Below are 16,036 nucleotides of genomic sequence, written 5' to 3' on the forward strand. Positions count from 1 at the left end.
CATCATCAATTTCTAATCATGACTTAAAAATATTTCAAGACTGTAAAAATGAACTATGTTTTATGGCATTTTTCCAGTACAGTGTAACAACTTTAAAAATTATATTATTTTCTCCCCAAACTAGCAGTACTTTGCTATAGTTTACAAGGCTACAAGGAAAACTTTTAGTTAGAGGGATATTCCAAGACTAACTTAAGCCTAGGGAAGACAGAGTCTCCCAAGTAGGGCTCCCATCAGGGAGGAAAGAGAATCCTCAAGACTATAATTCAGAAAGGCTAAATTAAACTGCTTTTCTGCATCAATCCACAGGATAGCCAGGTCTCTACACTGACTAGAGAACAGTATGGTCAGACTACTCTGATGTTAGTCTTGGCGAATACGTGCCAGCCAAAACTATCCTTGTTTACTTTGTGACAATGAACACAATGTATTTCTTTACATTGGTAACCATACTATATATAGGGATTTTAAAATGTTGTCCAACATCTTGCCTATTTTAGTGGTTGATCCTGATCCAGCAAAACCATGTTTGAACTTAAACAGTCCAGTGATTTTAGTGGCAACAAAATTTTTCTCTTCATATGAACAGCAACTGCTCCATGTACAGACATCTGTCCCAACTGATAACACTACACCTGATTTTGATTTATACTAACATTATTTCTCCTTTATCAGACTATATAAAATAATAAGTAAATAAGGATAAACTAAAATATAGCTCGCTATAGTCTCTTTCAACACCTCCAACAGTTTAACAAATACAGTTAGAAAAGCAAATTCTAATGAACATCTTATGTCAAGCAAAAAACCCATCCAAACTCTAATAAAAATGTAGATGATAATAATATTAATATTTTGCTAAAAAGAGATTAATGTAATGTACTTACTTCTCTGATGGAATAGTCTGCTTTGCCACAGGAAACAGATCATTTTCCAAAAGGTCCCAAACATAAATATTAGATGATGCATCCAGGACAAAAAACACAGAGGGTCTTGTTAAAGCCCACTGCAGGGCAATAATTGGCTGGCCATTTGTGCTGTCATTCCACTGCATGAGGGGATACTCTGATGTCATTTGGTGTAATCTAATACTTCCATCTGAACAGCCAGCCTGTATCATAGTCAAAAAGAAAATAATTCCTGGGAACAAAACAAACTAAGCAAGATAAAAACTGCAATTCAATTCTTGAGACTATAAAGCATATAAATAAAATCAGTTATCTAACTCAAGTGGCACATCTCTCTCATATGTCACTCTACGGACTATCTGGATTTCAACTTGTAATGTAATTTTGAGTTCAAAAGCAGTAACTCTGTACTGAGCATACTGGAGTAATCTATTCCACTAATCCTGGGTTGAAGTCCTAATTTCCTATTTTAACAAAAGTTCACAGACTATCAGCTTCACTAATACTATGATCCAGAGCAACTTGACAGTAGTCTGAATTGGGGCAAGGTCAGATGGCTACTTAATGATACATGTAACCTGTAAAACCAAGAATAACTTTCAGTAGGACAGGCTGTGCTTAACAATATAATGATATTAAACTGATTCATAATGAACAACTAAATCCAAAGACGGGCAGATATCACTGCTTCCAGGTATTTTCTTATAACATTTGTCTTGCCTAGTATAACTTTTACAAGTTTGCTCTAATCCAGGTACAAAAGAAACTATTCTATGAAAACAGAAAATAACTTATTCTTGGTTCGCTGGGCCACCTCTACATCAGGAAGACTTTCTAGAATTTTCAAATTATGATGACTTTTTACAGCGACTCTGCAAATTGTGCTTACATTTAAAAGGACTCTGCAGATATGAACTTGTAGAAGTCAGTATCGCTCTAAACAAATGCATTCAGGAAAAAGGTAAGAACATCCACACTAGTAAAAGAAAGTTCTGACTGCGCAGAGGTGACACAAAATATGTACACTGTAGCCAAACAAATTCATTTTACACCTTGGGCAATCCCAATGAAGTCATGTAAATCATGGCAAATTTAGAAAGAAAGCATTTTTAACAGAGGATCAAGTACAAATATACACAAAGATAAGCAGATGGAAAATCCTACTAAAGTTAGATTCAATTTGCATTGAATAAACTTTTGCAAGGGAGACAAATAAAAACAGTGGGTGTGACAATATGAACTGCTGAGGGCAGATTTGAACACACCTGACCACAAGGTACACTGCCAGGCACACCCCAAGAGTACACCTGATGTGGAGTGGAAAGGAAAGCAGGGAATGCCCACAGCTGCCTCACAGACCTTAATTTCACAGCAATACAGATTATTTTGTCTGCAAAATGATTATGTCAGAGATGTGTGATAAAAGTGAGAAACAGCTAAGGCTTCATTAACAGCAGAAGATCTGCTTGCAGTGCTGAATTTCAGTAGAAACAAAGAATAAGTTATAAGGCTGAAGCGAGATTGCCATTTCTGTCTGTGAGCCAGATGGTCCACCTTTTACATGAGCAAAGTTCAAGCACCAGGACACAAGATTTGTTGTCACCCTTCATGGCAGATTGGAATTAGTGAGGTAAATCAACTATCACGTCTAGTTAAATACGTCAAATAAGAAATCCTCCCTCAGCAAATAATTAAAAAATGAAACTTGTATTATGTTAAAATGTTTTCATACCAAAAATAGTGGCTTTCCAAAAGGGAAGAAATCAATTGCATTGATGCTTATTGATCTCAGCCCACTCTCCTGGGGTCTGAATAGCCTTGGAAAAACTTTTAAATCATGTCTTGTACCGTGGCCTACCAGCCCCTATGAACAATATAAAGAAAATTAATTAAACAAAACAAAACAAAATTTGCATTCTCAGTATTACAAGACAAAGTTAAATAATTCACAGAGCTGCTACCTTAAAAGATCCTTAATACCTAACAAATTTTAATAATAGTCTCAAATTATAAATTTTATATACAGTCTACTGGTAAAATTCCAAGTAAATGAGGCAGCTTGCAAAACAAAAAATAACAATGAGATGAATTTCAGTACATTACTCACGATGTTTGTTCCAACAATGAAACGATTAGGATTAGAAGACAGAAATTTAATACTCAGTGTCTGGGGCATTCTCTGGCGCACATCCTTTGGAAGAAGGCTAGGAAAAACATAATGGTAAAAGATGACATAAATACAGGAAGTTGCCTCCTAAAGCTATGCAAGTAAATACAGAAACTACTTGATCTAAAATGTCTATGACTAGCTCTAGGAAGAAGTGTATATTAAAGAAAACCCCAAACTACAAATGATAAAAATATATATTTATATACATATTATATAATATATATAAATATATTAAATATATCTTATATAACAGCAAATTAATAAAGTATAGGAAAAACTAGCTTTGTGAGATACACATACAAAATCTAAATGCCCCTGTTTTCTTACCTGTTATTCAATTCCATAGTAGAGCTATGTACTAACTTCACTTTCCCTCCAGGAATTAAACCTAAAATTATATAAAATAATTATTTAAACTGATTTAAGCACTTTGCATTAAATAAGTGCTATCATCAAATTAAAACCTAAGCTAATAAGTAAAAGGATATTTCATAATTAAATTGTTTATTGTAGGTATAGCTTTTGATGTGTAAGAATCTTACATCATTTAGGACTATCTACTTCAGAATTCAAATCTGAAGAGTTGTAATCTTTGACAGAAATCAAAGAAAGAGGACAGAGGGAAACATGATTATATGTTTGGTTTAGTTTTACAGTATGCATATAACATCCTGTAATATCACTCTATAAAACCCAATTCTATCAATTGTGAAAATGCACACTTATGACACTTAGATTTTTGACATTGAATTATAGTAACGAGAGACTCTAATAATGCTTCCATAAAGTTGGTCTATGTTACTTATTATTAGAGAATAACATAAATAATTCAAATCCTTCAAACACAAGAACTTTTTGAAGAGCAAAAAAATGAATGCTGGTGGCACTAAAACTGTGTCAACACACAACTGTAGCTTAAGAACATACCTCTCCAGAGACATAATACCCAGCTTTAGCAGCTTAATATAGTCAGACATTGTACACGAGCTTATAAATTAGAAAACTGATCAAAAATTCTAGTTTGTTAGCTTTACTTCATTGTTTATATATGTATTTTAAAATGTATCAGGATTTTAATCACAGCCTTTTCCAGTTAGGTTAAGTGTGTAAGTCTAATTTTATTCAAAGAACAAAAAATTTAATTTTCTTCATTCACATAACTCAAAAAGGGCTGAATGGACTTTGTTCTTTGCTTTTTTCATGGAAACTTTTTTCTCACACTAAATTAAGTATCGTACCCAAAAAAGAAATATCAGGACAATTAGCAAATTGGAGATATGGGCAACAACAAAAGCATTGTAACAGATTTGGTTAAAACTAAAGAAAGAACAGGAGGTCCAAGAAGGACATAAAATCTCATATTCTTTGGGAAAAAAAAGCTGTTGAGAACACAGAAATCTGCTTTGACATTATAAGAAATGTGGTTGTCTGGTGGCAATTACCAATACAGAATTAGCAGATGAGTTTCAGATAGCAGTGAAAATAACTCTCATGATACCTAACCAATACCCCCAAATATCAGGTATTTGTCCTATTCAGAATGAATCTTTTCCTCAGTGATTTTGCTTTCTTCTAAACAATTTTTTGTCATCACTGAGTCTTCCTCTCTCTTCTAACTTCATAATCTCAAAACTCAAGCACTTTATTCTACCTCTAATGTGCAGTACTCACCTAAATCAGTTTGTGAACCAGCTAAATCCACTTTTTGTAATTCAACAACTACCTGAAAAGTCAATATTTAACATTAGTAAGCAATAAATATTTATCAGACTAGTTGTAATAATGTATGACATAACTCTAAAGGAACGTTTAGATAAGTAGGTCTAACATTACAATGATTACAGGTAGATTCCCTATCCACTGTCAATGCCTACAATGCTAAAAATAGCTTCACACGCCTGCTGGATGTTCCCTGCTGGAAAGCAGAACATGGGAAGTTACATTCTACACTTCATCGCTCGTTGGCATCTTGTTGGTTTGGTTGGTCACAAAAAACCCCACCCTAACCCCCCAAATAAGAAATTGTAACACATTTCCTGTGCTTTTCACTGTTCATGAAATAGAAAGGGTAGATCATTTGGCCTGAATCTGTTGCTACTAAAGTTACTTAGAGCTTTAAGGGACTTAACTAGTGATACAGAAGGGAAATACTTTTATCCCCTTATTATTCACTGAGCCATTCAGTTCCTCAAGCAAGATCAATTCAGATGCAAACAACGTGTTCAGCAGCAGGGCCAAAGCTGCATCAGAAAAAGACTGAAAACATCCAATAGGAAGAAGAGTTGTCAGAACAGTAATTAAGAGCAACAGACCTGGTGCTTACCTGCCTGTCATATTTTAGGCAGGGTAATCTTATCCACAGATTTTCACATTTTGCCTCGTGAACATTTGTTCTATATAAATTACGAATGTCATTTCTCACACTTCTCAGTACAGTCTCTGACACCACTGTGATTCAAATAAAATAAAGTAGGTGGGTGAAAGAGGACCGACATCTATTATTCAATTAATAGAAATATGTGAACATATTCCTATGAAGCAGAACTACTGATTGCCTGTTTTCATGAATTCATATACCTGTTAATAGTTTTGCATCATGGCATTAGGGAGTCAGGTCAAAAATTTTGAGGAGAATTCCAACAGAATGGCTAGTGTTGCTGTATTTTTCAGGGAGGAAATTCTCAACAGAAATCCTGGATTTGGGTTGCTATATTTGAAGAAGCATTTTATTATTCTAACGCATGATAGCCTCTCTTTTCATACATATATTACTCACCCACATATTGAGGATTCCATTTTCATCCATTGAAGCTATCTGAAATGGAGGGCCTGACATTTCTATGGAAGGAATAGTAACAATTTATATTCATACACTGACCTTCATCCTGAACAATATCAAAGGATTTGAAACATTTCCAGGTTAATACATTCTCTGAAACTTTTATGATCCTCTCAGCTGCACAAAAAGAGAATGTGCCCTAATTCTACCAAAGAAGAAAAAAGCATGAAACTAGTATGTTCAGTTTGTTCTACCAGATAGGCAGCTGTTCTCTGTCTGCATCTTTTAAAATGTCTGGATTCTGCATGGACTTTGGAACAGAACACAAAGTACAATAGATGAAATCTTGTAAAACCTGCAATATGTAGCACATTTCTTTGGACTACTATGGATTTCAAAGTGAAAATCTGCAATGAAAGTTAATAATGTCTTCTCTAGGACACTGTCTGAGAATCTGGGGCATGAGGATTAAAGTTTCTTTGCAAAAGTTGGTCATAAAAAAATTAGGCAACAGGCAGAGGAAGAACCACCAAGTACAGTCACATATTTTAAGTGCTTTCAGATATAAGCAAGTTAGCTCCACTTCTTTGATAAAGGTTTTTTGGACATTATAGGACCGCTAAGACTTCTCTAAAGGCAGTTTTTGAGTAATAACTTGTTTTATCATGGAAGAACAAAATATTGCCTTGAAAACAGACATCATAACAAGCACGCACCCACATCTGATGTGAAACTGCACTGAATGAACATTACATAAAAATGAGAGCAGAAAATAAACATGAATGTTGTATGCAATTGATACTGCAGACAACTTAAAAGGCAGAATAGAATAATAAACTGGATTTTGGCTATGACATATTTGTTTCACTAGATACCTAAAGAAAGACTCAGACATATTGATGCTTTGAAGAGCAGCTTACATACCCTCCTGATAAGAGAGGCTTGAGAACCCATAACTCTGATCAGCGTAGAGAGAGGTTGAGACAGGTTCCACAGCTAGTATAGGAGATGTGTGGTTTACTGAGTTTAGAATACCGTCTATAATTAAGGATAATGAAAAGGAAACACTATATTATTTTCAACACAAACAACAAAAAAACCCTAATCACTTTTCAGTTTATGGAAGAATGATGATTAAAAAGAAAGAATGGCAAATAACTACTTCATAAAGAATTACTTTGTAAAAGTTTCAAATACAATACTGCAAACTGTTTCCTAAATTAACAAAATACTACTAGATAAATCAATGTTTCACCATTTGTATTTACTTCTCATTTTCCCAATGTCTGCTGCACCATTTATGCCACTATACCAGACATTTCATTAAAATCTGCCGTTTCAGGGTTATCACAAAAAAAATTATGTTAATTTCAAGCTCCATAAATAATAGAGGTAGAAATAAATCACTGCTTAATATAGAAAAGACAAAATTGAAGAAAAATTACTCCTACAGAATATTATTTAATAGAAAGTAAGTACGCTGGCTGAAACGAACAATTCACCACAAGAAAACATGTATATAACCTTTAATAACATGTTAAAATAAATGTATATTTAGAGCAATTTCAATATGCATTCTTTGTCAGATACTCTTGATTTCTGGACTTGCTCTGTGCACTGAACTTAATCTCATTTAAGACTAAAAAGCTTCCGAAGTATACAGCATTAAAAAATGCTTATATAATCAACTACATGAAACTGTATACATACATTTGACTACCAGCGCATTGTGCAACACAAGACCAAGCATCTTTGATCTACTAAACAAAATTAAAGGTCTATCAACAACCAACTAATATTTACTGTAACATGGCTACTGCAATTAGATACATTTGTGAACAAGACGACTTTGTGCATGTGTGGTGGTTTTTTTAGAAAAATAATAATAACTCAGTGTAAGTTAAACGGTAGCACCTGCCTGCACACAAAAAATAGGAAAAATACGTACAGAAGGACTTATTTTGCAATAATAAAATTATTAAAAAATATTGCTGTGTGTTATTTTTTACTCTAGGGTACAATAGAATGCCAAGAAAAATGGCACCAATTTATAATTAAGATTGAGACAAATCAAGGGTCAAACTGCTGGTAGGTACACTTCATTCTCAATCTCTCAACATACAATCATATACATTGAAAACTTCAGTAAGATTAATGACTTGCTTTCCTCTATTTAAATTTGCAATGACAAACATTGGTAATAGGCATAAAGATCCATTTATTTCCATCAGAATCACAAAATTGTAAGGATCCCATACACTAATTCAAATGCAGAGTGAAGTACTTTGGATTGTGTCTTCTAGTATGTCAGTTATATGCCCTAAATAAACTTCTGTAACTTTTGAATTTGTCATCCATGGATTATAAGAAAATTTACAAAAGCCTATGTTATTTTGATCATATACTAAGGGATCAGAAGTGTAGAAAAAAAGAGAAATGCAATGACAAGAAAATGTTGAAAAATGAAAGGCGGTCACCCACAACCACTGTTGAAAAGTAAACTTTCTTCTGGCTTCCCAATACGTATGCAAGACTAATTTAGGCTGTAGCTGTGCTTCTCTGCCATTAAGAACCTGGAAAGAGCATTCTATAGCTCTCAACTGGCCCCAGTGCTAGAGATTTTGCTCATGTGACAAGCTGGATGACAGAAAAATGCATGTCCAGGTTTTGCTCCAACATGCAATTAATACATTTCTAGAGATATCAAACCAGAGAGCTTTTGGGCCCCAAAGTTTAGTCACAGCTTCATAATCCCTTCAACAAAAGACTAAATGTAATTTGACTGCTGACTATAGAAGTTAGAATTCAACTTACTCCATTATATAGATCACCTCTGACATTTAGCATTCACACACTTGTTTCCAATGATGTGATCCCCATATACGCTGAACCAATAGTATCAAAAAAAGACAGTTGTATATGTAATGAAAATATGAAATTCCTAGATCTTACATTGCTACAATAATTGAAAATTTGGCAATAAAAAAACACAGTCCTGACTCAACTTTTATTGTATCTAGATAGAATTCAGAAGTGATAAAGTTACATAAGTGGAATTTTAGAAATGCGTAAGGGTGAGATTCAGACCAAAGATTAAGACACTTAAAATGGTATCTGCATATAAGACAGCTGTATAGTATCTGTAAGTGAGCTAAATCTAATCAATACAATCAAACCAGCTAACCATATACAGATATCTACATTAGGATGAGATGAATAGCTCTCTAGATGCCCCAGAGTAGCACTGCACTGATTCTAACAGAGGTTATGCATGTATACACTTGGGTATGTATCTTGCATACAACCTTATAGAAACATCAAGACTTAGGTGACAATTTGTACAGATTGCGACCTTTAAATGACATTTGAAAGACTGTGTTTTACAGTCTTAAACTACTTTCATTTTTTTTAAAATACATCTTAATATGTGTGTTTAGATGTAGATAAAAAAAGAAATGTAGGTTATATTAAGGGAGATAATGATGAAAATTGACTAAGCTCATGATTTCAGATGAGGTAGTAGTTCAGTAGTCCATTTTAATGTTACAGTGCCCCTTAGGTTCTACATCTGGTCCACCTCTATTCTCACAGCCTGATGCATATTGAGCTGGATTACATTTCTTTACAGCTATTACTGATTGGCAATTTTTACTAGACTAAATATAATCTCTGAACTGGCTAAACTAGGCTACTGAGAAAATGCGTTCTTAGAAAAACTAGTAGTGGAATTGTTTCACTGCCCACAAAATGACTAACCAGAATGCATAGACACTAACCAGTGGAAAATGTTGGAACTCTAAATGTCCAGTCAGTTTCACTGATCACCATACGAGGGTGCATTCTGGAGTCTTCTCGAAGATCCCACACCAACAATGAACCATCTATTGTTCCAGCAAAAACTAACGTTGTTTTATTGGGACTAAAGCAGCAACATATCACCTGTTAAGCAGTAAAAATATGCATGTTGATATTATGATAAAGGCCAATGATTTGATAAGCCTGAAAATGTTTGTTCTTCCTAAGCATGCAAATCCAGAAAAGACAGATTACAAGTGTTTTCAGCAGAAGGACAATTTATTGAAAAGGGAAGTAGGATACAAGACTTTCAGTAGGCTTTCCCTTTTCAAGACAATTGTGTAATCTACACCTACTGCCACAAAGCTGAAGGAGGTGATTAAACTGTATGATAGTGATGGGTAGGGAGAAGTCCTGACAACATCTGAACCAGCTGTTTCACATCATTCACTCTTCAACCATGAAATGAGTAAAAATTAAAAAAAACCAAAACCAAAAAAACAACAAACCAAACCACCATGACCATCACTACATTCTAGTACTGGAGCACAAAATGGAGTGAGAATAGTGTTTTGCTCACTAGGCTCAAATGTGTTTCTCGAACAATGACATATCCTGCAGCAAGACAAGAAAACAAAATACACATAATAAAGCCTTCTATTCAATGGGCAAATATACAATGTTATTAAAACATACCTCTGAGTCACATATTAAAATCTTCTGAGGACTGGAGGGCTGCCAGATGTTCCAAACGCATATGATGCTCTTTCTGTCCAGTAAACCAACACCTGCCTTTTCAGGTAATCCATGAACAGAAAGTAGTGTCTGCCTCTGAACTTGAGAAACGTGTAGGCAGGATATTTTTCGGTCTAAACCATTAAAAAAAAAAATCAAGAAAAAAGGCAATAAATAAAAAAAGTAAACTCACTGCAGATGAAAAAGCATATTTAGCTGCTCTAGCAACAACCAAAGAAGCTAAGGCGTAATTATGAAGAATATTTCTATTAACAGTGGGTTGCTTTTGACACTATACAAGAAAAAAGGCAGGACTAGAGAAGGAATGTAAAAAATTAGAAGTAGAAGCAAAAAGGAATAGAGCCAGGAAGTTAATAGAATAATTATTCTGGGCATAAGCAAGTCAATCTGATCTGACATCAGCATGTATACTGAAAATTAAGCTAAGTCTCAAACAGGAAACAGCACAGGCCAGGCCTTTTCTCATTCATCTCATGTGTTCATATTAGAATATGGATGGTTTTCTGTTATAATAGGTCTTCCAAACACAATTACAGATGCTTTATTTTTCATTTTTCTTTTCATCTGAACATCTACTGTTTATACGGGGAAGATATAACTGCAGTTCAAATATACCAGGCTATATTCTCCCTGTTCAATAACCTTGCTTTACTTGCAACTTGGGCCCTACTGTCAGCATAAAGAGCCTAAATGAAATTACACCCCTTGGGATGCTCCTTCAACATCAGGGGCAAGAAATTACATCCAGAACACCCCTATATCATGCTACTTGCTGGCTATATTTCTGGTTTAACAGCAGCTAGGATGCTCTGATGTTCCCTATGTGAAACCAATCTGCACAGAGTTACAGCAAGATTAGCGTAATTAAAAGAAAAGTGGGCTTTACATCATCCATATATCCTGACATGTGCTGTTTGCACTTCAGTCATGACAAAGAGCATGGTATTTTGCATAAGGAAGAAGAGTTCACACTGTATACTAAAAGGTGTAGAATAAAGGTCCCTTACCATGGAGGAATGGCTGGTTAGTATTTAACTGGAAACAGCTATCACTAATAGACAGACTGGTTTGTCGAGATCTTAGTTTCCACCTGGGTTGTGCTGCAACTTGATCTTCCTCTAGCAAAACAGCAATCACCTTTCAAACATAATTACATTTATAGAAATAAAAGGGTTGTCTTATCTTTCAGCTTTGCTATTTGTAGCTTTCTAAAGTATGGGGATTAATTTAATAAACCTTTATCAACTCTCTTGTTAATTTTATATCTTTGCAAATACAGATTTACAGACGTGAAAGTTGCAGAGCTGTGGTTCTGTTCCTTTGCAGAGAGATGAATCTCACTGATAATGAGTATTATTTAAGTAATTTATTTAAATTAGTCAGAACAAGTACTGTAAGTGATCTATCACACTGTATACTTATGCATACAACTCGTAAGGGATAATAAGTACAGAAGTATACCTGGCAAGCAGACCGGAGGAAATTTGCTAATTTTTGTGAATCAATTTTAGGTGTTAGAGCTCCATTCATTGACACGTTCTGGCTGTCTATGGGACCTAAGAAAAAAACCAAAACCAAACTTGAAGCTTCAAAAGGGAATCAATTAAGAAAAACATAAGAACAATATAATTTTTAAGCAAGAGGAGAGTGGCAGGAATCAACTTCTCTTCAGCAGAAATAACAGTAGTGAACAACAAGATCTGTTGGGGAATCATACCTGCTGCCAACCAAAATGGCAATCCAGAAGGAAGAAACTATTTTCTGCCACTTAAACTCCACCCCCTCCACAAGGGGACTCAGAGTGCCTACAGCAGTTTGCTATCGATGTAGCCTGCCACATTACAAATTCTGACAATTTATGGGTACAAAAGAGAAAGTTTACATGCATACATCCATAAATGAATACGATTAAAATGTTCTTCACCTCCAGATACAAGGGCACTTTCTCCTGGATGCTGTGTCCATTTCTCCAATGTCTCAACTTCCTCAGTCTGAATGTCTCTCTCCAGATTGTCCTCGTTACACTGAACATATGCCTAAAGTAGAGAGCTAAAGTGATCAATATATGGGTGGCACAGCTAGGAATGACAGCACGTAACTGAATAGAACTTACACAGTCATTTTAAATCTGATGCGCCCAACCTCTTCTGTTTGTAAATTCAGATCTAAACATACTGACACAATGTCACTATTTTGTGCATGCACATTTCACCACATTTCACACAAGAGTGCTAGACCTACTGCAAAAATACAGAATGTCTTACATGATGTGTAAACACTAAACCCAGCATACTTGGGACAGTGAGCCACAGACATACAGAAAGTCCTTTAGAAAACAGGGAAGGAACATGAGAGAGTCCTCTTCTAACACAGAAAGGAAATGGCCTGTCTGGCCAAAAGTTTTGATATCATTGCTTTATGGTAATTAAGGTTTGGAGATGAAAATTATTAATTTATTACTTTACTGTCCTATTAGCTTTAGTAACTTTCTTTTGTAAAGAAAATTATTTTCCAGAACAAGAATCAGCACTTTCAGGATTTAAGTATTACTACATATTTGTTACCCACCTGCTTAGTGTTCATTTTACCAAAATTCCTGATATACATGTCGTACTCATTTACAGGAGGCAAATCCAATAAAGAAAAACTAACTGAGAAGTCCAGATCAATTAGTGGGAGAAGTTCTGAACTCCGTTTTCTTTGGAATGAATTACAAGAGAGAAACACAAAAATGGTCAAGACCAAGTATTTGGTATTCCAAAAGAAAAACAACCTGATTTTGTACAGTTCCAGAGATCTAACAATCCATTGACCTATGTGAATTAAAGCTGTACCAATATTAATTAGCAGATAAAAATATATGTCAATAGAAACACATATAATATTGTTATGAGTTCTCATTTAACGTTATGCTGAGACAATTATCACATTTGAAAATGCAATACTGAGTATAAATGGCAAACTTATGTGGTTTATTATTAAACCTAAACGTCAAAGCCTAGCACAACCACCTTGCCTAATTATTCAAAAGCTGTTCTGTGAGGTAACAGGTGAATGTCTTTTTCTTCCTATAGTTAGGATGGTGGCTAATTCTCCTAAACTCATTTTATTAACTTAAATCACCTATATGTGTACAAGCTTTATAAAGATCACCTATAATGTCCTGCTTTTGTTAGACTTATGCAAATGTATTTTGAATCACCTCCATTGGTAACAGACTGCCTGAATTTGTACCTCTTTACATCACTAGGGAAACAAATAACAATAGCAGCAATCCTAAAATATATTTTAAATATCTATATGAAATTAATTTATTGCCGATTCATAACCTGTGGACATGAATACTGATGTCTTGCCCCAAAAGTAGGCCTCCAATACCCATCAGTTACTGGACTATTGGACTTGATCTAAATTGTATGAAAATGAGTACTTGAGATTGAGGTAGACTATGTATTTTTCCACTTGTATTTTTTGTTTTGAGTAAGATTAGCACATTGTACAGTATTTGAGATACCTGAGTCTCTTTGTCCTATGAAATGCCAAATCTTTCTATCTTCCTAAATTCCCTTGCTGGAATGATAAAGAAAACCCTTAACTGCCTTATCCAGCTTCCCTCAATCCTTTTACTTTCTGCCTACCTCAATTCTTACTTTTTTCATCTTTGCTCACAAATAAAACTGTATTTTTATTCTTAATTGGAAAACAAGTCTACCTTCATATACTGTACCTTACTCTGACAAGTAAAAAACATTTGTGTGATATTACTTATTATCATCAACTACAAAGAGATTCCTACCACTCCACTTGTATGGATGTATGGATAATGAAAAGACAGTCAATCTTTGCCACAATTCACATAACTATCTATCTATTAAATGTCATAAAACTGTTAAGATATTTTAAGAGTTAACTGCTTGAATTACATACAGATGTCTGTTTACAAATTAATTCCTTGCTCTTGCTATAGTACAGATTCCTTGACAATGAGAAAATTTTTGTAGTCTCCCTTTCTCTCTCTTGCACTTTCAGGGTTTTTTTTGTATACTTAATATAAATACAACCCAGATACAATTATGGGTCTGTAGCAGATCCGTATCTAAACAGTCTTACAGATGCATATTCTAGTTGCAGTTTCTTCTCAGTAAGATAGTCTTTGAAAAGGGAAAAGACTAGAGCAATTTTAGCTGGAATCTCTCCTCCAATATTTTAGGCTGGATTTTTCTTTATGCGTAAGGACAATTTTCACATCTCCTTTTTGCTACTTGATGACATCTATTGCATTTTCTTACCCACATTTTATTTTTACTTCTACTTCCACTTCCTAATACATCACCTCTTCAGAAACACTGGGCACAGATTGCTGAGATCTAATTCAAACATATCAAAGTTGCTTCCTAGTTATGAATCTTAATGATACATGCAGACAAATCCTTAAAATAAACTAATAAGCTTCGTATTAATACACACAAATCCAAAGTGTCACAGCTCATTTATGGGATGCTTTCAGTCTGTTTAATGGTAACAATGTATTATCACAGCATGAAATTCCACAAACCCTTTCTCTTTCCATGAAAATGCTAATTATCTTCACAGGCTATATATGTTGCTAGCATGTACAAAAAGTTATGTGCATAGTCATAATCAGTCATAGTACATAATCAGTAGAGGCTGACAAACATTTCAGAAGGCAAATCTTCACAAAGATGCCTTCCTGAATTTCCTAATTTGTCTCCACTGTCTAGAGAGGAAGCCTAGACAATGAACTCACGTAAAATTTGGGCATGTAAATTTAGGTAAGGTGAGTTAGACAGCCTAGACAATAAAATCTCCCTTACATGAAGATTAGCCACTGATGTGCAGCCACAAAGCAGTGGAATCTAGTGTTATCAATAAAATTTAATATTCTTGCTTTATGTGTCCAATTGCTGTAACAGAAAATTGGAAATATATACAGCGCTTCAAGATAAATCTGGAGCTCCTGGCAAGTTCCACAAGAAACAGGCATCAATTTGTTCCTTTAATACAGAGCCATCTTATATGTCTCAAATCTAGATCAATTTTAGATCAGTAATAACATGTTTTTACACCAACTGCTGTTATCCCTGAAAGCGAACATGCTATTTTGGCAACACTGTGTACCATAGAGTCTTGATTATTTCAAGAAATTACAGTTCTGCAGAGCCCTAAGAGCAGCTAAAAGGCTTGCTCTTTAGTACTGCAAGTCAATATCTAATTAAGTGACTGAAGAATCGTACAACGAAATGACAATCATGACAACTCATTCTGTAATAAAATTATACCCATAAACTGATATGTAGATAAATTTCTGTTATAAATGACATGTAGCAAAGCTTGTAAATTATTTATTTAAGAACTAATTACTGTTAGCTTACAAAATAATATTTGACTCTAAAAGCCTGAAGTTTATAAACTTCACATATTTCAAATATAATGAAAAAAATTACATCTCACAGCGAGTTGCCATTTTGTGTGGATTATTTAAAATACACTTACTTCTGCTTACTAGCCATACTTCGGCTACTCTGTCGTTGGTTTGCCATTTGAAAATCCATGAATATTCCACAAAAAGAGTTTCTGACAGAAGGGTATTGCCTTTCTGTGATATTA

The 16,036-nt window shown here is 34.5% G+C and overlaps 1 protein-coding gene across 2 annotated transcripts in view; it reads right to left on the bottom strand.

Moving 5' to 3' along the window:
* The window catches only part of DYNC2I1 (dynein 2 intermediate chain 1), a 35,402-nt gene that overhangs the window by 1,462 nt on the left and 17,904 nt on the right, over positions 1–16,036 (bottom strand). For both annotated transcript variants that reach the window (XM_052806608.1, XM_052806619.1), the window contains exons 10-23: positions 15,923–16,025; positions 12,977–13,106; positions 12,333–12,444; positions 11,870–11,964; positions 11,416–11,545; positions 10,349–10,521; positions 9,634–9,796; positions 6,782–6,895; positions 5,855–5,916; positions 4,750–4,801; positions 3,406–3,466; positions 3,016–3,112; positions 2,641–2,772; positions 888–1,111 (exon numbers count right to left, since the gene is read on the bottom strand). In XM_052806608.1, coding sequence (XP_052662568.1) covers positions 888–1,111; positions 2,641–2,772; positions 3,016–3,112; positions 3,406–3,466; positions 4,750–4,801; positions 5,855–5,916; positions 6,782–6,895; positions 9,634–9,796; positions 10,349–10,521; positions 11,416–11,545; positions 11,870–11,964; positions 12,333–12,444; positions 12,977–13,106; positions 15,923–16,025 — 1,648 coding nt within the window. The remainder of the gene's footprint in view (positions 1–887; positions 1,112–2,640; positions 2,773–3,015; positions 3,113–3,405; positions 3,467–4,749; positions 4,802–5,854; positions 5,917–6,781; positions 6,896–9,633; positions 9,797–10,348; positions 10,522–11,415; positions 11,546–11,869; positions 11,965–12,332; positions 12,445–12,976; positions 13,107–15,922; positions 16,026–16,036) is intronic.

This window comes from Harpia harpyja, chromosome 1 (genome assembly GCF_026419915.1).
Source record: "Harpia harpyja isolate bHarHar1 chromosome 1, bHarHar1 primary haplotype, whole genome shotgun sequence".
Taxonomy (NCBI): domain Eukaryota; kingdom Metazoa; phylum Chordata; class Aves; order Accipitriformes; family Accipitridae; genus Harpia; species Harpia harpyja.